The sequence below is a fragment of the Artemia sp. Qi Xiang Cuo genome, chromosome 1 (genome assembly GCF_049724085.1).
Source record: "Artemia sp. Qi Xiang Cuo chromosome 1, ASM4972408v1, whole genome shotgun sequence".
NCBI classification, from domain to species: domain Eukaryota; kingdom Metazoa; phylum Arthropoda; class Branchiopoda; order Anostraca; family Artemiidae; genus Artemia; species Artemia sp. Qi Xiang Cuo.
This window is the reverse complement of record NC_142794.1, coordinates 41,632,338-41,653,985: the sequence shown is the minus strand read 5'-3', so window position 1 is coordinate 41,653,985 and position 21,648 is coordinate 41,632,338. Positions and strand designations below refer to the sequence as shown.

At 33.1% G+C, this 21,648-nt stretch overlaps 1 protein-coding gene across 5 annotated transcripts in view; it reads left to right on the top strand.

Annotated features, from left to right (window-relative positions):
* The first annotated feature begins 8,384 nt into the window (after positions 1 to 8,384).
* The window catches only part of LOC148956324 (uncharacterized), a 67,656-nt gene continuing 54,392 nt past the window's right edge, over positions 8,385 to 21,648 (top strand). The window contains exon 1 of one of the 5 annotated variants that reach the window (XM_089094934.1): positions 8,385 to 8,549. Coding sequence is in view for 1 of the 5 variants with exons in the window: in XM_089094925.1 (XP_088951051.1) it covers positions 8,565 to 8,573 (9 nt within the window). In the remaining 4 variants the exon portion in view is untranslated. The other 4 variants (XM_089094939.1, XM_089094925.1, XM_089094946.1 and 1 more) reach the window with 4 other exon arrangements.

Sequence of the window (21,648 nt, the reverse complement as noted above, 5' to 3'; positions counted from 1 at the left end):
TCAAAGATCAAGACTTTACTTGAATGCGGGTGATTCAGTGGCAAGGAGCTTTGATCAAACGCTTCCCAAAAAAAAGAAATCAGACTTTTCAGCCAATTGAGACCTTCCGAAACAATCGTGGTTGCAGCGGTAGCTGCAAACAAGTAAGAGACGCGCACGTTCCATAATATCAAAAGGATACCCAATAATTCCTAAAATTGGTGTCAGATCGAAACACAAAGCACAAAATTGCAATAGTTTTGGCCGCCCTGTAAAGGAAACCTATAGTCCCTTGGCTTGAACAACAAGTAAAATCCTTTGACTTGAAAAGACAATGAAAGTGGCTGAAACCGCAATAATCTATATCGAAAGTATATTTTTGATTTTTCTATCCAGTTTTTCTTCAGTATTTGAAGGGCACTGGAATATCATAAGAAAGCAGTTTAATGGATCATTTAAAAAAAAAAATTCTACACATAGTCACTTTTGTAAGTAGCGAAAAAATCATATAATCAAATTGTTATGGGACTTGGCTACAGTCCCCCACCAACGTCAGGGGGCTTTATGTTACCGGTAAAGGATTTTCGGCAAATACAATTCCAATGGTCTAGTTCTTATATCGATCCAACGCCAATTTTAAGGACTTCAGACCATTCTTTGAACAACCCTTAAGTTTTCTTTTCAAAATTACATTTTACTTATAAGACCAACAAGTAAATTGGTGCCATTACTGAATTAACTAGAAAAGGTAATCTTTTCTCAATTGCCAGTTTTTCTAAAAGCGTTTTTTGAATTTTTGGTTATCGCCTGTATATAAAAGGATTTCATCATGTTGCCTTAACATTTTAAGTTGGTAAATTGTGATGGTTTCAAGATAGCAGGCTAGACGGAATAAAAACCAAGAAAACCGCTGCAACCACGTTCTCTCATGTCAATGGTTCTCTCATCACTACTGTACTGTATCCCAGACAAGTTACTTCTCAAAAGATGTTTTTATTATCTTAAATTTTAGTTACTATATGCCGTAGCCTAGCTTGATGAATTAGATTATAATCGTATAGGTTATAACCATATAATACCCATAAAATCACGCGTCGAGTAGTTAAAACCTATCAAAACACAAAACTAATTTTCAAATTTTCACGTATATTTCTATTTTTAATTAAAAATCAAAATTATTGCTCAGACATCATAATTTTTTTGCATTTTAGAAAATAACTTTAGCGGTCCACGAAATAAAATTATTATATTTAAAATTTTCAGGATTTATTCTATTATCAATTCGCCGATCAGATTTCGTCTTAAGGCTCTACTGACGAGGCTGTGTGTTCTAAAACTCCCTTTATATTATAACTAACAGGGAAAAGCCTGTGGATTTTTTTAGTTGGAATAGTAGGAGACGAACAGTATGGTAAGAGACATATTAAGGGACCAAATAGTAAGAGACATAAGAGACGAATAGTAAGAGACAGTATGGCAGTATTACCCAGAAAAGTGATTATTCAAAAGAAGGTTGTATTATCTTAACTTTTATTTACTATTTGCCGTGGTTTATTTTTTACTAGGTTTCAGCTGTTTCAATGAAACTTACACTGTCCGCTTTTATAATGAACTCTATCGGTCTTTTATCAGAGTTACAGGAGTAACTACAAACCTAGTAAGAGACGATCACGTCCAATGTTAAGAAATATAAAAACCCATAACTGCTAAAAAAAAGAGTCAGATTAAAACAAAAAGTACGCCATTAGAACCGCCTTGTCCGAAACCTCTATGTAGGAAACTTTCTGTCCCTTAGATTTAACAGCAAGGGAAATATATTGGCTTGAAAATCAAGAAAAGTGACAGCTACTACCGTATTCTGCCTAAACGCCTTCTTTTTTTCTTTTTTCTTCCACAGATAGCTTGGGACTGCAACACCGTAGAGAGTTGTTCAATGGTTCATTTTAAAGAAAATTAATGGGGTTAAAAACTTTTTGTAATTAAAACAAATTGATTTCAAAATAGAATCAATTTTCTTACTAAAAACTGCATATTTCATGTTAAAGATTGATAAATGATGCCATAATCGTAGGATTTAGCCAAGTCGTATTTATGTTGATGAATGACATCATAATGTCTAAAGACATATAATATGTTACAACCATAATGACGTCATACAAAACAAAGAAGATTATTCTGTTGAATATCCCTCGTTTAAAATCATGACGGCGTCACTGACAAAATTGCACAAACGCCCCCCTCCGCATAAGATGTGAATTGATACATTAGGGAAAGGGGGGGCAAAGCCATTGCTAGGGTTAATAGTGCCAATGGAAATTACGTAAAGGATCGGTATATTTCATTATAAATATGGATTATGTAAATTTCGTTGGGAACTTCAATTTAGATTTAGTAGGAAACAGAGTTTTAATCATCCAGGTTGTTATAGTAAAGAATAACTTTAACCAAGATCCGGGTTACAGTGGTAACTTGCAATCCGGGTTGCAGTGGTAGCTTTAAACCTAGTGAGAGACGATCCCCATTTATAATGAACTGTATCGATCCTTTATGTATTTAAAATGAGCCATTGAACAACTCTCTACGATGTTCCAGTGCCAAGCTATCTGTGGAAAAGAAGAAAGAAAGAAAAAAATATCCCGTTTGTGGAGAATGACGTGGTTAAAGTCAATTTTCTTGATTTTTAAGCCAATATATTTTCTTTGTTATTCAAGCCAAAGGGCGGTAAGTTTCCTTTATAGGGGTTTCGGACGAGGTGGTTCTAATGGTGTATTTTTTGTTTTGATCTGACTCTTTTTTTAAGAGTTAGGGGTTTTTATATTTCTTAACATTGGACGTGATCGTCTCTTACTAGGATGCTAGCTACCGCTGCAACCCGGATGTAATAAGTTGCTAGCTACCGCCGCAATCCGGAAAATAGACTGATTACAAACAGGAAAAAGCCTACGGCTTTTTCTTCTTTGAAATAGTAAGAGACGAACCTCAAACAATCAAGTAGCTAACTAATTCCAATGTATGCAATTGCTTGTTATTCCAATGATCGTCTTTTAATGTAAAACCCCTAGATATATCAGTTACTATGGGCAAGAGATCGGTCTTTACTGTAAACTATTAATGAAACAGGTCAAGACAGGAAAATGTGGAGCTAGTGCCCTTAGAGAACGCAAATATCTCTGAGATCCATCATTTGGGCTACAGTATAACGAATGCCCATGCTTTCTTGTGTCCCTGCAATTGATTTCACAATAATCCAAGTCGCCAAGGTAGAAATTAACCACTTTGTCAGTTGAAAATTTTAATTCTATTGTATTTTCAAGGATATCAAAAAGAATTTGACATAATTCAATGTCCGTTCGGATAGAGCTTGCAGATATCAGGGTGACATTGCCAAGTAACCTGCTGCCCAATTTTTGGTTTTGAATGTTTACTCAGATTGTTATAGGTGACTCCAGCCATCATAATTTCCTTGTCAGATCTAGTTTCAGAGCATTTTTCAATAGTTGTCTCGTACTTTCCAGGACAGTTTGTTCTACTACACAGAGCATTTTTTGCCAAATATTCAGTAGAACTAAAAGAACTGTTAGTTAGAAATACTTTTTTCTTGGGTCGGTGTTCCAGGAATTTGTTCTAAATCATTAGTCTTGCAAACACATATACTAATAACCCTAACAGGCTCGTTTTCGCCATAATTGAAAAACATTGCTTTTCCTTCGCTGTTGATAGGTATGCTTGTATATAGATTTTTAGTGCTGCTACATAAACTGCAATTGCTCCGTCCAAAATTAATATACGAATTTTCTAAGAAGTACGCCTCCGTATATTCACTGTGTTGTCGAACATTTTCCATTGCATCTATAAACTGTTCCGCAGTTGCCAATCCATGCCTTGGAAGCTTTTCATTAAACTGACAACATTTCTTTTGGATATTACTATGAAGCTTTGCCAAAGCATTTTTAGCCGACTTTTCAACAGCATCCGCTCTTTCCAAGAGAATTTTAATCTGTAATTTTGAATACTTTTCGTGATCCTGGTAAAACATGCGTAAAATGTTTCTCAATTTACGAAGATCAGCCTGCATTTTTGCCATCTTCTTGTATTTCTGAATACAATTTTTCCCTTTGTCCTTATACGTTCTTCGGTACAACCTCGCAGAGAATTTAATTTTTTCATTATAGGTTTTGTCACCCCGGTATCTACCCATTATTCTGGTAGCAACTTTTTTTTTATATATATTTTCGGTAATCTTTATCATTGTGATAACGCTCCTTGATCTTTTGTCTAGCCAGCTCAATTGTTGCTTCTCTATAAAGTTTATCATTTTGATAACGCTCCTTGATGTTTCGTTTGGCTGTCTCAATTTTCACATGTCTATAATCTTCATCATTGTGATAACGCTCCTTGATGTTTTGTTTGGCTGTCTCAATTTTCGCATGTCTATAATCTTCATCATTGTGATAACACTCCTTGATCTTTTGTTTGGCTGTCTCAATTTTCGCTTCCCAGCATTATTTAAAAAACGATCAGAAATTAAATTTAAAAAAAAACAAGTTTTTTCAGCTGAAAGTAAGAAGCAACATTAGAACTTAAAACGAACAGAAATTATTACGTATATGAGGGGGTTCGCCCCCAAGTCATTACCTCGCTCTTTACGCTACAGTTTTTTTAGTGCTTTCAAAAGAGCTATCTATTCTAATTAAACGGCCTTTGTGATTCAGGGGTTTGTGATTTAAACAAAATTTTAACTTTAGCGTAAAGAGCGTGGTATTGACTAAGGGGAAAACCCCCTCATATACGTAAAAACATATATGTAATAAAAAAAAAACATAATAAAAAACGATACGGCTCAATAATAATCGAAACTTTAAAAAACGGATTTTTCATGTCAATAAATGTATCAAAAGAATGGACTTATAATGTTGATTCTAAATATATATATTTTATTAGGTTTACTATTACTCATCGAAGGCTACGAGCCTGAGAAAATTTACCTGATTTTGGAAAGAGGGGGGAAATACCCCCTACAAGTTAAAGAATTTTAATAAAAATCACACCGTCAGATTCAGCGTATCAGAAAAGCCTATTACATAGGTTTCAAGCTCATATCTGCAAAAATGTGCATCTTTGTATTTTCTGCCAGAAGAAAGATCACGGATGCGTGTTTATTTTTTTTTTCAGGGGTAATCGTACCGACCTAGTGTCCCTAAAACATCAAGAGAGAGCTCATTCGAACGGAAACTAAAAGTTATAGTGCCCTTTTCAGTGACCAAAAATGCTGGAGGGTAACTTGGCCCCCTCCCACGCCCCTTTTTTCCCAATTTCGTCTGATTCACAAGGAAACAAGTTTTTTTGCACTTTTTTACTTATTCAATGACGGTGAGCCAAAATAAAAGCTACATTAAAAAAAACGATCAGAAATTAAATAAAAAAACAAGTTTTTTTAAACCAAAAGTAAGGAGCGACATTAAAACTTAAAACAAACAGAAATTATTTCTTATATGAAAGGGGCTGTCCCCTCCTAAACGCCTCGCTCTTTAGGCTAAAGTTTTTTATTGTTTAAAAAAAATAAAGTTGTGGGAAAGTCAAACTTTAGCGTAAAGAGCGAGGCGTTGAGGAGGGGAGAGCCCCTTTCATATACGGAATAATTTCTGTTAGTTTTAAGTTTTAATGTCGCTCCTTACTTTCAGTTTAAAAACTTGTTTTTTTATTTAATGATAACTAGCTTTGATATACCGTATTTCGATTTTGTTTAATATCCCTCTCAACATTTCCTGGAAATAGTCACAAGCAAAAGTAGTTGGAGCCATAAGTAGTTGCTGCCACATGTCACGAGTGCTCGCAAGAAGTCGCAGTCACACTTAGGCGTACTCTAAGGCACAAGTTGTCAAAGTTTTAAGTAGTCGCAGTCACAAGCAATCAGAGTTTCAGCCACAAGTAATAGCAGGTGCAGTTACAAATGGTCGCAGTTGCAGTCAAAAGCAGGCAAAGATAAAGTCGCAGTAGCTGTGTCCCTGAAAGTTTCAAGTTAGTAACCGTAGCTATTCATGAGGTATTTCCGATACGCCTCTTTGATAAACTGGATGCACATACTGTCTTTTGATTTAGTTAAACGTGCCCCTTAACATTCCTTGAAGTTTCACTGTAGTGCCCCTAAGCCTAATCAGACATGCTCAGGATCAAGCACTCTCCCCTTTCCCAATAATAAATCTTGAATGTGAGCAATGGCCAAATTGTACAATTTACAACCCTTGCCCCGAGGAATACGGAACGCATTGCATCACCAGACGCACAGGCATTAGGCCTTTTGGCAATTTCGAACAAAAATTGCTTTTTCCAAATTTCGACTAGTGTTAGGGGAGGCAACTAAAACGGACAAGGGGGCTTGTTGTCCTTCAATCACTCTTCAACATCCACTGCAACATGCTCAGAAAGTTTAAACTTAATACCGTCAGTAGTTTCTTAGATATTGGTAACACGCTCTTTTGACAACCAGAATAAACACGGTGTGTTTCGATTTTGTTCGACATCACCCTCAACATATCCTGAAAGTTTCAACTTAAAGCCTAAGCCTTTTTGGTGACCCATGATCAAATAGAACCCTTTTCATAATAAGCAGCATAATAGCCCTGCCTAAGTAAAGAGCGAAGAGCGTTCTGCATTATTTTTGTTCCACCAAGGCACCTTGTATGGAAGATTATGCCGTATAAACTTCAAAAGGGACCCAATCGATTAGAAATTAAAAGCTCTAGTGCCCCTTTTAAGAGTAAACAATGACTGAAGAGCGGCAGCCCCCTTACGCCCCTAATTCCCCCAAAGATATCAAATGAAAGTTTTGAGATGGTCATTGTGTTCAGTAGCCTATGGTTGAAAGGTCCAATAACCATGCCCCGGGGGATGAAACCCTCCGCAGCTCTTGGGCCAAGGGCTGTAAGCTATGCAATATTATGTAAGTTATTTTCGTGTATAATGTCTTAGGAGCAGTAAATTAGGTTTGTAGTAGATTTTACTTGTTCTAAGTTTAATTTGAGGATGCAATTTAATTTTTAATCTTTTTAGGTCTAACTATTCATTTGTTTCAGTATCTGCTATCTTCATCTATAATATAATTTTTTATTGTAATTGCTTTTCCTTTCGGATTTCATTGATTCTTTGATAGTGATTTCTGGATGTTTTAAGTTTACATTTTTATAGTATTCTTTTGGCCCAGACGGCCAAAAGTCTGGGCCAAACTTCGGATCTGGCGTAAAGTCTGGCCGGGTAAAATTATGGCTCTTTTAAATTATCTTTCAAAGCGTCTCTTGGTCTTTTGTGCCAAAGTAGGTCTTATATTACTTGCCCAATTTAAAGTAAACATAGAAATTTAACAAAAAGCTACAAAATGTACATGCGAAAACACACTTAGATCTTATTTGGCGCATCCTAAAAAAGATCAAACCCCTAGTTGATTAGTCCAGATGAGCATCTCCCCTTTTATTTGTTCTCGTCATCAAGTAAATCAGCAGTTGCAAAATATTTGGAATAAAACTTTTTACTTTATTGGGAATAATGAACTGAAATTTATTCTCAAGAGAAAGTTTAGTTTTTATATTTTATACATAAAATTTGTTTTTGGTGCATGAATTGATCAAAAAGTTACTTAATCAGGATGATGATTAGGGAAACAGAAGCAATAGAAATTTATCAATAAGGAAGTGCTGAAATTGAATATGGTCCAAAATACGCTAGTAGTTGCGTGTTAACAGAGCTTATTATAATTAATTTCAATAATGTATTGAAAAGCGTAAGCTGTTGTCTGTTGAGTACGTTTGAACATCAAAATGAAACTTTTTTCAAAAAAAGTATTGCAAACCCATGGAAGCTAAGAAACTAACTAAAAATATTGTTGGCTTATTCTAATAGATAATATTTGAAAGATCTTCTATCTGTAAAAGGACGAATTGCAGCTTATTGAGCTCTGAATTGCAAAAAGCGAATAATTTATTGCAAGAGATTTCAATAAGTGCTTTTGAGTATAACTCAATAATCGCAATTGGCTTTTTAACACCAAAAAGTACAAACATCAATTGCAATAAGATTATTGGACGCGGATTCAAAACCTGTTCTTGTTTCGGGGTATATGTCATAGAACGGGGAGATAATCTTCCAAAAAAACGGGAGCAAAAATTTCTTTTCACCACATCACAAGAAAATTCGGTTTTCTATTGATTGTTTCGTCTGGCGTTTGGTCCGTAAATCATCTAATGGAAACGGGGGCTAAGAAATATCTTCTTCATTATTTTTTTCACGGCGTCATCTCCTGTATTATAACAAATTTTATTTCCATATACTTTTAGTATATCTAATATACTAAAAATATATGAAAATACATAATCTCAATCTAGAGAGAAAAGGCGTGAATGCGAAAAATAAGGAATTTTCAATTCATTCTACGTTATAAAAAAAAACAAAAACACATTTACAGTTTTACGGCTTCAAAAGAAAAAAAAACAGTGGAAATCAAAGTTTACAATGCGAACATATTAGATTATCTCTTCATCAAAATAATTGCACTTGGATGGGAACATCTGCAGGTGAAAGTATTGGACTATTTAATGTATTGGGTACAAATCTATTTTTTTTTATTTTCGGAAATAGCGTAATTAATACTTTTATACTATGGAGAAAAATAATGCCTTTTAATGCGTAGTTTATCTTTAAATTGGTTTTAGATAGGGCTATAAGTACGTCTCAAATCAACTTAAGTAAGTAGCATTTTAAAAATTCTGGATGTAATTATAAAAGTATCCATTGCTCTTTCCTGGAGTTCAAGAAACAGGAAAAAGTTTATAAACAGCTATATAGATGAATTTTTGATATAGTCTGTTCCATGAATATCCATAACCCTCCCTCCCCCTCCGGTGTCTTTGGGAAGTGCCGCACCTGTGCAATATTTGCAGAAAAGAAGATGATTGAAAGTATTTCATGGGCGGACACTAGAAGTTTACAAAAAACACAGACTTTTCTTTTTGTAAATTATATAGATAACTTCAAGGCTAAATTTGAGCCTAAGAAGCAAGTTAGGTCTACAACTTTGTAGGTCTACTCTTCCAGAAAATGTGATTTGTATTTTAGGCTATTCCTGAACTGTTGGAGCTTAGTCAGAACAGCTATACTATTTGAACCTCTTTGGGAGAAATACTCCGATAATTTATTCTTGGAGGAGGGAAAAAAGAGCAGAGGTATAAACTCTACTCTACCCTATTTTGGAAAATCTGTTCCTCTTTATGCAAATACTTGATAAATAGTTGCACCTTATGGGGAGGGGGGGGGGGCCCACTGGTCTGCCACCAAATAAACTGAAATCTGTATCCTGCATTATTATTTAAAAGTATCTCTTATTTTTACTGAAATGACTGAATTTGAGCCTTAGTAAACTTTAAAAGAAAGGGTGCTGCAATCAAACAAAGTTACTAAATTTTCATTAGAAATTACCAAAATGAACTATTTTTTTCTGCATGTATGGTTAAACCATTTTTAATGCTTAATTTACTTAGTTAAAACAAGAACAACTAGTTATATGGGGTATACAAAATGGTTGCTTACTCAATTCAACATTAATTATGCTGGTTATGTAGTAGATTTATTTGACTTTCCCTTTTTTTGTCATTAAATTTAGGCATACCTATGCTGCATTTTGGCTGTTTTCATTTAGCCCAAAGGTACAAAGGAAACATCTATTTGCAGGAAAAATTTATACTAAATCAACTAATAAGAGCAGTGGTGTCAATACGCGAAATTAGGGGGGGGGACAATATTTCAAAATCTAAAATGGGGCAAATTTGTCTTTTTCAATGGAAATGCCACAAATAGGTATTTTTCACCAAAAATATCTCAAAAAAGATATTTTTCGAAATCTTAGGAGGGGGAAAAATAATCACAAAAGTAGCAATGAAAATAAATAAAGTTTAAATTAAAATTGCCTATGCCCTTTGGATCTTGATAGTTAATATTTAAAAATAATTAGATTAGTCATTATAATTTTAAATAGCTCAACAACCTAATTTCAATTTTGGTATCTAGAAATGTATGTGTTATCATAGTAAATGATAATTTATTGGTTGTTTTTTTTATAGTATAAAGGGACAACCAGCACCAAAATAACCAAAATGAGTTTATGCTTAGATATTTTTTTCAATTTATCCAATAAAAATAAAACCCAAATAAAATAAAATCCTGTCAACAAGGAGTATAGAACGGCCGTATTCAAGCAAATAAGTTGATAATTAACTATTGGAAATAGGTTGTTCATTCTGGTTATGTCCTGGGGATCTTGATAATTCATATCTAAAAATGGAAAGACCAGTAATTATACTTATAAATAGCCATTAATCTATTTTCAATTTTGTTATCTAGAAATCTTTTGGTCATCATAGTTAATGATAATTTATTATTGTGTAGTGGGGCAACTAGTACCAAAGAACATAAATAAGTTTATGCTTATATTTCCTCAACTTATACAATAATTTAGTAAGATTCATATCTTTGATAAACCTGATTTTGTGTAGTTTTATGAAAGGACTGCTCTTTTACTCATCTTTGTGCTAAGATCTTACATCTTTTGACAAAGAACACTTAAAAGTGAAATCTTAGCACTAAGATCTTACATCTTATAGTGTTCTGTTGCAAACGTCTTTCGTCATTCTGCTCTGAGCAGCGGTCTAAGAACAATGATGAGTATATCATCAAAGTTCTCTCATCATTGTTCTATATGGCAGAAAGATGGCGTCTTTCACACTTTTTGCTAACATCAATGAGCTGTAAGATCTCAGAATAAAGATGAGTTAAAAGAATGGAAATCTTTGCAGAAAGATGTGAGATCTTAGATGTAATATCTTAGTAAAAAAGAACAGGCCTGAAGTTTTAATTGTTTTATCAAGAATCTAAGCAAAAAAGGAAGACAAAATACAGGTTTTACTATTAAAGAATGAAATAAATACACAGGAACAGATTTTGGTTTTGTTTTGTTGATGTTACTTATATCCAAGCGAAAAAAGGCTTATACCTAATTCAACATGTTTATTGGTTTTTAAATTTGTTTTGTCACTGTGCATGTAACTTGTTCAACTAATATCTATAGTCATGCGATGCTGATGACTTTAATTCAGGCTACATTTTTCATTCACGTTTCTTTGAGGGAAAATGTGTGTGTCAATATAAAACTGAATAGAGGACATTATAAGAATAGATCATTTTTAGGTTTTCTTCCTGAACTCATATAATGCAAATTAAACAAACTGACACATATCTGGTAATATAATGGTTAAGTTAGTTTTATCCAAAAACGTTCAGTAGTATTCTAAGGTCTTGAATTCTATCATTTTGCTAGTTAGGTATTTGACTATGCAAATATTTAATATATTTCTGAAACAAAGAAAAACATATTCAATCATGGTATGGATGGGCAGAGTATATTTGTTGCTTTTATTTCAAAAGTATCGTTTATTTCAAAAGTATGTAATTTGTAGACTTTCATTGTCTTTATTTGTTGGCTGTTAATTATAATACATTTGATGTGTCATTAGCTCTAACTATAAATCATATGTACATGGACACTGAAGAGTTATTTTTTCCTTTTAACTGTGCTATAGGTAGTTTCATTTTTCATTATTGCCTGTCCCTTTCCATATTATCCCTTTTCTTCTCCTTCTATAGCAATCTAGCTTACTTGATTTAAGTCCCTTATTATCTTTTTATTCTCTTTTGTGTATTAGTGCCTTGGTTGGTGATAAAATTACTTGGCCACCAGTGCCTTTGTTCTTTCATGAAAAATCTTTTTTATCTGGTTTTTGTGTCCTGCACTCAAGTCATAGTTCATAAGTAGGAATGCTGAAAATAAGAAAGTGAATTAACTTTGATAGCCAATCACTTACATATATAGCCTATACAGCCAATATATATAGTGTCATCAAATAAGCAAGGCTTTAGTGATATGATAACTGCAAAACAGACTGCAATGACCATGAACATTTAGTAAGATTCAAATGCGCCAAATAATCGTTTGTTTGTTTTTGTCACATCTTACACATGCATCTAGAATAACTTATTTGTTTGTCATACTGTTTTTTGTTTTTAATATCCATTAAGTGTTTTATAATTTTTTTTCCGTTATTGATCATAAGCTTATATTCCTTACGTGACCTAATGATGCTTACACAACTTGTGTTCCTTATGTGTCTGTAAAAACGTTATGTTGATGGTAGCTAACTATAGGTTGACACCATAAATATAAAATAAGCACAGTAATGTGTATCACATTTAACAAATACCTAATTATCAATCCAAATTAACAAAAGACGATGCTATACTTTTTTTTTTTTTTTTTTTTTTTCTGCCTAAATAATGAATTAAATTAGCCTATATTTTTGCCATTGTTGTAATATTTTTATTAATTCGTTATAAAATAAGGTCTAAGTTTTTTCTTTTCTAACCAGTTTTTAAGTTGTTAGGTTATTAATTTGGAACCAGTTGAACTTTTAATGTATATATGTGATATACTGTTGAATAGTTCCGCAACAAGGGATTAAATAAGTTAATCCCTGCTCTATATATGTGTTGAGTTAAATGTCCCAAGAATGCTTTTCTTTCCTGCTGTATTTATTGGTAGCATCTGCAGAAATCTCAAAATATCCAACACCCTCTTCTATCAGTCGCGTGCAATCTGAGTTTAAAAATGGCTTCTTACACAAACGAAATTCAGTTAAGTTCAGAAATTCAGCTAAGGCAAATTCAGTTAGTTTCATAACAAGTCAATGGGAAAAAAAGTTTTTAGTGCCAAGGTTTTTTAAGCTGATTCAATATTGTTTCTGGGATGCTCAATCCAAATATGAAATAAGTTTTTTCTGTATCATCTATACTTTTTTTTAAATATAGTAGTTTTTTAAATATAACAATTGTTATTGAATATAACATAAATGTTCACATGTATAATCTTTTATATTGAACAAGAACATTTGATTTAAATACAAACGAGCTATAAAGGCAGTTCTAAATCATGCAGAATGAGTTTGCAAATGACAAAATAATACCTTATGTACTTTTTTGCATTGATTTCAATTTTTCTTTTACATACAGCAGCCACATATAGCAAAATCTATAATAGGATGTAAATATTTACATTGAAACCGTCTGTTTCCTCTGTTTTTGCCTGAGCCAGGCTGCTGCCATATCTGGGAATATACATGATCCTGTTTAATTAATCTTGCTATTACATTCGATCCATGCCTGTGGGCTGATATTGTACTGTTTGCTGTTGTGTCAAATTATGGTTTTACTCACGAATATGATTACTCTCTGGCATTAAAGACAAACGTAAAAAAAAAATTTAACATTAGTTTGAGAACAAGGCAAGAAAAATTGTTAGCTTTATATCTACTTTACAAGAGACATAAGAGAAGGCAGGTATGGCTTACGACTTATATGTATCTTTTTCTTTCTTTGATAGTTTAGGCGAGTAGGTTTCAAGGTGTAGAGTTAAAGTTTAATTTTAAAGGGGTTTTCTTTTATTTTATGGCTGGAGAGAAGGATGTCAGTGTGTAGAAGTTCTTCATTTTGCCATTAGTATATAATTTTAAGGACATCTAGCTTAAGACAATTTTTTTAGGGGAAGGGTGAAGCAACAATCTAGAACAAGCCTTCCCTCTTGGTTTGCAATTGGTAGTTTTAGGAACGTTGTACACCAGCAGTCAGGCATGACTTTTTGTGTTGGCTTGTAATTTCTTAGTTTAAGCTATAAATTTCCTTTTCTAATGTAAAACTACAGATAAAGTTACTTGGTTGAAGGGAGAGTAAGACATAGAAGAACTTTCCTTTCTTTGAGGAGCTAATATATATTCTCAGTTTGTTTGTTTGGGGTATTTAGTTTCAGTGATCCAAATTTAAAACATTAGTGTCAGTATTAATGTGTACAAGGGTACCTGTATAAATTATTTCAGGGAGGGGATAGGGTACGCCTGCCAAAATGTAATCCAGATTGGACAAATATGAGGAGGAAAACATCTTTATCTGAAAAGCAACATGCAATTTTCACCCACCCCCACCCCGCAAGAAATTTTAATCCTTTCCCCTACTTAGCCATCAAAACTCTGGAATGTTTAAAGATAAAGATATGATGTCTCAAGTCATATATGATATAAATGATTAAAAACACATCCATGAGCACAAACAACAAAATCCCCCCCCCCTTGTTTTGGCCTTCCACCAGATACATGTGTTATAGACGCTTTAAATAAAACTTGATATATTCCTCCCCCTTCTACCCATCATTCAAACCTCTCTCTTGTTCCTTTCCTGCCATAGAGACTCGTATGCGCCAAGTTTCATCCAAATTTATCTTTATAGTATGGATTTTAACGTCACTTTTTTATTTTGTTTTTTATTTTTTATCTCTCAGGGCCTATTATCGGATTTCTATATCCTGTATTTTTTTTTCTTGTAGCATAAGGGAAAATTTTGGTCCCATTAGTCTTTTTATTTTGGAATGCATTGTAAAGAAACAGACTTACAGTTAAACCAATGAAGAGCTTTATAGTATACAAGTATTGGTAAATGGATTTTATTCTTGCCAAACAATAATCAAAAGAATAATGATGTATTCCTACAGCAAAGAAAGAAAAAAAACTAAGGTAATTGAAACCCCATACTCGGAGAACACAGAGGTTAATGAAGAAAGGAAGGGGAAGAATAAAGAATCCAACTACCTTTAACGATAAAGATCAAGCTGTGCAAGAAAAAGAAAAATACTTCACACTTCGTCGAAAAATATACTTAGCAAGCATAAGTACAGATACACATGGTTGCGAATCTTGGGATTGATGTGGCTGGTCAAAAAATAAAAACTACTTGATTTGAATGATAATTCTTTTAATTTTAATTGGGAAACAGGGACCTTTCTTTCCGATTTTAAAGGGGATCCCTCGTTTTTGTCTTGTTTTATAGGTATGTATTAAGAAAAACCCATCCATATTTAATATATCTTGCTACCAGTAAAGTGAATACCAGTTGCCAACTCAAGTTTTTGAAAAATACTTTTTTGTAGCCTCAACAAAATAATCGATAAGAATCCTTGCCTCTTCCACTATATTTTCAGAATTCGAGCCTCCGTTCCTGAGTCTTGGCCCCATTAGAAAATTATTAGCTCTTAATTTCCCAGAAACTACTACTAGTCTATTAAAAACTCGCTACAGCACCAAGCTGCCTGATACCCCAATAGGTGCCCACGCTTCTCAACCATCCCCATTTATTCAAAGCTTCACTCTTTGCCCCCCCCCATGAAATTTTTAATCTAATTTAAATTCTTCCTTATGACTTTTTCCTGCATATTCAGAGATTATCTGCTTTTCATTTGGTCTCAGATTGATGGTTATACAGAAGAGTCTTTGGTAATCTGTCATCCTTCATCCATGAAACATATCCTAACCATCTCAACCTTTCTTTCCTTATAGCCCTAGAAAGTGGGATAAAACCAATCTTCATACAACTTGTTGTTTGACATAGTCAGTGAAATGGGTCCCTGAAACCATCCGCGGACAATTATTCTGAAAAACATTTAACAAAATTGTCTCTTTCTTTTGAAATAATGCCTCTGCTAAAAACCAGTACAATTATTGATGAAATAAATAAAATACAAAACTGTTGTAAGACCAGGTTTAACAAAAAGTAAAATAGTAAATTTAGGCTGAAGATTCTCAATTTCTTCAGTTTATAGTAGAAAAGATTCAAAAAAGGAATTTGTTGCTATTTACTTCGTTTTAATGGCCAAATAGGCAGTAATATATGTACTTGTTTCCTTGTTTAGGAAGTCTTGAAAAGGAAAAAGGGTTATAAAAGAGCATCAGTACTATAAGTCCTAATACTATGTATATAGGCTGTGTGCAAAGTATGTTTTGGTCTTGAGAAGGCATGGGAGTTGTCAGCCCTACTCATTTAATTTCTGCTTGTTTTTAGTTTATCTCGGTTATTTAGTGTAGTTTTTGTTCTTTTGGGTTTCATTTATTTAGCGATGGTGATTTGTGGTAGTTTTATACTTGTTAGATTCTTTGATTTAATTTCTGCTCATCTTTGGTGTAATGAAGTTCTTTACTTTCCTTTGAAAAACTTATTTTGTAAAAAAATCCTTCTAAATTAATTTCTTTTCTTTTTTTATGGACTTAGTCCATTTCATGGAAAAAGAAATAATATTTTATATCTTTTTTGTTTTTTTCTGTAAGAGGTCATAGTTTGACTTGCTATTTGTATGTTGGAGAATTTTTTCAACAATTTTTAACAACATACACCCTTTTGAAAATCTTTACACAAATAGTATTGTTTGATCTAGTTTTATACCTCCTCTAGTAGACCTGAAAAATATAACTTAATACCATTTCCAAAGAATTATATCTATGCTCTTTGACAACCTGAATACATTTACACTCTTTTGATTTAGTTAAATTGTCAGCTTAACACCCTCAGTCGTTCTTGGGAATTTGCTGAGATGTCTTATTGGCAACCAGCATGCACGCAGTGCCTTACGATTTAGTTTTAAGGCAGCATTTAGTTTTAAAGCATAAAGGGCAAATTGCATAGCTATGGGGAGGGGGGGGTTGACAACCCCCATATCCCTACAGACAGTAGTCAATGGACCGTTCAACTATGTTGAACAAAATGTTTGTCTCATAATTTTGAATGGCATTGTTTGAAAAATTATGGGCTAGGGAGGATGGCTGCTGGCCCTCCAATGACTTTTGACTCTTAAAAAGAGCATTAGAACTTTTAATTTCCAATCGATTTTGTTCCTTTAAAAGTTTCAATGATAGTACTATCTATGATAGAGCAGCTCTGCCTATATTCTTGCTTATATGCCCTTTTGAAAACCTGCAAGCATATAGTGTTTTCGTTTAATTGAAACTCCTCCAGAAAGTTCTCTAAAAGTTTCACCTTAATGCCCTTAGTTTCATTAGTTGCAGTAACCGTAGAAGTTGCATTAAAAGTATACACACAGTGTCCTCTTGCTAGTTCAAAATCCGCCACAACTTACTCTGAAAGGTGTAACTTAATAATGCAAGCCGTTCTTGAGATGAATATTCCTTGAAAGCTTCACCTTAACACCCTTTGTAGTAATAGTTGTAGCAGCAGTATATACATAACACCTTTGGGTTTCTTTAACATCCCCTTCAACACACGATGAAAGTTTCTAACTTAATACTATCAACCATTCCTGAAGCACTGCTGATGCATCCTCTTGACAACCTATGTGGGCAAAGTGTATTTCGATTTATTTCAATATAGTTTCAATAATGCCCAACATTTTTGCTTAAGGCTGGACGATATAAAAACCGAAAATTAGCTATGCAGAAGAGATTTTACTGCGCAAAAATGGGGCGGTTATCTTTTGATGAATACAAACGGGTTTAGAAGGCGGTCCTTAACTTGACTCTGCAAAATTTGAATAGCAGGGTTTCAAGCTCTCACCTGATTTTTAAAGACAAAATCGCAAAAAAAAAGGTAAAAAGTGGACAGATATTTAGAATTTTGTTTCCCTCTCAGTATTACCCTTTAGTCAAATTGAGAAAAACTAGAAATTTAAAAAAGAAGAAGGATCAATTAAAGAACAACGTAAGGACGTTTGATATAAAGTTGACAGGAAAGAATACACTTATTTAGCGAGGGCACCGGCAGAAAAGCTTCCAGGGGGGCAGACGCCAAAATACCAGTGGTGGTTGGGGGACAGGGAATATATTTCAGGATATTTATTTTTGTAGGAATAAGTTTATTTTTAAATACTTTTAGTGAAAAACTCAAATAAAAAGAGCAATTAAATTCCATACAAAACGAAACAAAATACAGTAAATTTTAAGCAAAAGTTCCTGGCAAAGGATCGCTTTATTTAATCAATAATATATGTAATTTTTATGCATATAATCTTAAAAGAAAATCAGATTCAAACCAAAATTACAGAAAGATTTGTTGCTTCCATAGATTATAACAGATGTAGACTTATCTTTATGCAATTTCCTACTCCTTAAAATAGTTTAAAGAAAGACTAGAGATACTCGAAAATCATCCTGTCTGCATAGATACCACGTCTTGATTTTATACCAGCCACGTAAAATGTACCTCATTCATAACAGGACAATTCTCCACCTCGAACTTAAATCCCTTTTATATTCAGACATTTAAAAACTTACAGAACAGCGAAAGAAAAAACTAAATTTAAACTTACAATCCAGCTGTCAAATTGATCCTCTTTATTTTTATTAGCCTATTCAACTAAATAAAATGAAAAGGTTTAAACAATTTTTGTCACAGGAGAATCTTATCAAATAGTTTTTGAAAAAAAAAAACTGGAAGTAAAAAGTGAGTTGGGTCAATATCCACCAAAACTAAAAATGAAATTCTCTTGAGAACTGCTAAACCGACAGTATTGGCTTTTTATACTGATTCTAAATATATAAAATTATTTCAGTTTATTGTTACCCACCCACAACTAAAAATTTGAGAAAATTTGCCTTGTTTTAAAAAAAAAGGGGAACACCCCCAAAAATGTGAGCGATCTTATTGAAAATCCCTTAATAAAAAATCATTTCAGAGAACTCTACGATAGAGGTTTCAAGCTCCAATCTTCAAAATGTGGAGTTTCACATTTTTTTTTTCAGAAGAAACATTGTCGATGCATGTTTTTTTTTTTTTTTTTTCACAGGGGTGATTGTATCAAAGCGAATGTCCAAGTTAATTGGGAGGGAGCTCATTCAAACGTAAATTGAAAGCTCTTTTTTAAATGACCGTACACGTTGGACCAGAGGAAAGTCTAGTTTTCTGCCATTTTATGGCACCACTTTACCCCAAAGAAAACAAATTTGCAATCAATTTAAAATTGTGAGAAGTTAATTGATTTAAAAGTACCAATAACTATATTTTATACTTCCCAGTTGCAAAAGAAGTAATGCCAAACGATGGCAGTACTGGATCCAACAAAGTTGATTCACTTCATTTGTAATGAAATTAGGCTACGTTTGGTGATTTGTAATTGTGTATCAGCAATAATGAGGAGGGTGGGGGGTGAGTCAGTCTGGAGGTGGAGATAGGTTATGCTCCTTAAAAAAGCAGTTAGTAATGTACACACTGCGTACTGTTCATGAGACTTCAGATAAAGGTTAAAAGAAATAGCGAGGAGTTAGAATTAATTAAGTTGTTTATCTATAAAGCTAAAATATTAAATTCCCATATTTAACAGCACAGAGGGGGGAAAAGCAAGGCAGGCCATCATCAGCCCCGCCAGTAAATTTCTTTGAAGTGACAAATACTGCTAGGAACTTAGTTTTCAGCAATTTCAAATTGTAATATTTTTCTTTTTTATATTTATATGAAGTACTTCAATGTATTTAAACAAATGAATGCAATGTATTTATCGATAAGGAATCCTATTACAGAGCTTGTGATGGTATCAGTTATGTAAAAGATCAAAAGTCTGTCTCATCCTTAACTCCTTACTCTTTATTGTTTTGGCTTTTGTCCAAATTTTTAAAGAAAATTTGCAATTGAAAAAAAAAGATTTTTCAAAGCACTAAAAAACTTTCGTTTAATGAGCAGGGTGTTGAAAAGGGGGCAGTCTTTCTTATGTACAAAGTAACTTCAATCTGTTATGAGTTTTAAACTTGCTCCTTACTTTAGTTGAAAAATCTTTTCTATTTGTTTAATTACATTTCATGAGACTGTAAAGAATGATGAATGCAATACTTTTGGTAACGCAGAAAAAAGATCAACATTTCAATGACCTCTTTTTGGATTTTGATGTTGATCAAATAGTTCATGATAACTGACGGTAAGTAAGGAGAAATTATAGCGTATATGAGGGGATTTGCCCCCTCCTCAACACCTCGCTCTTTAAATTGTGTCCCAATTCTTTCCTTTTTGAACAAAATGCCTAATTTTGTTCAAATGTCTTTGGAAGAAAGGTAGCGAAAAAAAGGCTTGGGAGGGAAACGGGTTGGCATCAATTCCTTTGACTCTTATAAAACGCACTAAAACTTCCAATTTTCAGCTGAATGAGAACCTTCCAAAGTTGCTTCGACAGCTCCTTCCATGCCAAAAAGGATTACTAAATTGAAACTCTATTGATCTCTACTAATATTGCGTTTCAGAAATTCTTATTAAAAACCACAAACAATTTCATCATTTTAACACAAGATTCAAAAAGGGCTAATTAAATGGTAATAAAAGGATTTATTCTGGTACGCAAAAATAGAAAACGGTGAGTGAGAGAAACGACACACCCTATAGAAATAAAAATACGTAAATCATTAGGTCGTAACAAAACATAATGCGCAAAACATATCTTATACCTCTTTCCCTACATAGCATGATCAAGTAGAAATAAATGTTAGTAACTTAAAAGCAAAAAATACTTTTTAGTATTAATTATTCGGTATGGCATGAAAAAAAGATATAGAAACAGTGCAATTCATCTTTTCTTCCAATTTAAACACTTTACCAGGAAAATTCTTATTACACTTCGAAAATTGATATATATTGAGTTTTTAGAGTTGCTTCCAATTTAGCTCTGTCCATAATAATGTGAAAATAGGGGTACGCAAGGATTCTACAGTTGAAAGTATCCCAACAGGGTTAGGTTTGGGAAAAGATATGAGTAAATATAAGTGTTCAGCAAAAAACATGCTTTATGAATGATGATGAATTAAAGGAATCGTTCCTCTCGAATGGCACAAGTTCTTTTACATTCTTGGCCCTCTTGATAACTCTGCCTCCCATGAAACGTTAGAGTCTCCAAAGGTAAAACCATACTAATGTCCTCAAGTGAGACCCAGCTATAATGTCTCTCCTCTTTTCATACTGAGGATCAGGATAAAAACTAAAATATCAAAGTTGGCTGTGAAGTTCGCTTAGTTATTAGGCTTATAGGTTGAAACTTTTAGGGCATGATGAGGGGGATGTTCAACTGATATAAAGGCAATACTTACATACGACTACACTTTTTAATAAAATGTTTGAGATTCGACAAAAATTTTTATTATGTTTATCAGCAAATATCACACAAAAGTTCTCGGTATTAGTTAGAAAAACATTTGATTCAGAGGGTAAAATATGTTGAGAATTAGTATTTTTAAGAATAGGATAGCAGCTTCAAAAATTTTCTAGTTAAGGAAAATCACAAAATAAATGTATTACGAAACAAAATCACCTATAAAAGTTTTATGCAAATATAATATTTATTGACAAGTTATTGTGTAAGCACTTTCTAGACGTGTAAATTAAACTTTTTTCAACTCATATCAACCTAAATTTTAAACTCTCTTTTTTACTCAAAAAGACAATTAGCTTCTTTTTTTCTGAGTATTTTTAAGAATAGGATAGCAGCTTCAAAAATTTTCTAGTTAAGGAAAATCACAAAACAAATGTATTACGAAACAAAATCGCCTATAAAAGTTTTATGCAAATATAATATTTATTGACAAATTTTTGTGTAAGCACTTTCTAGACGTGTAAATTAAACTTTTTTCAACTCATATCAACCCAAATTTTATACTCTCTTTTTTACTCAAAAAGACTATTAGCTTCTTTTTTTTCTGTTGTAAATCTAACCTTTGATTCGGATTACTATATAACATACTAATTTAAATGTTACCTTAATCAAATTCAATATGA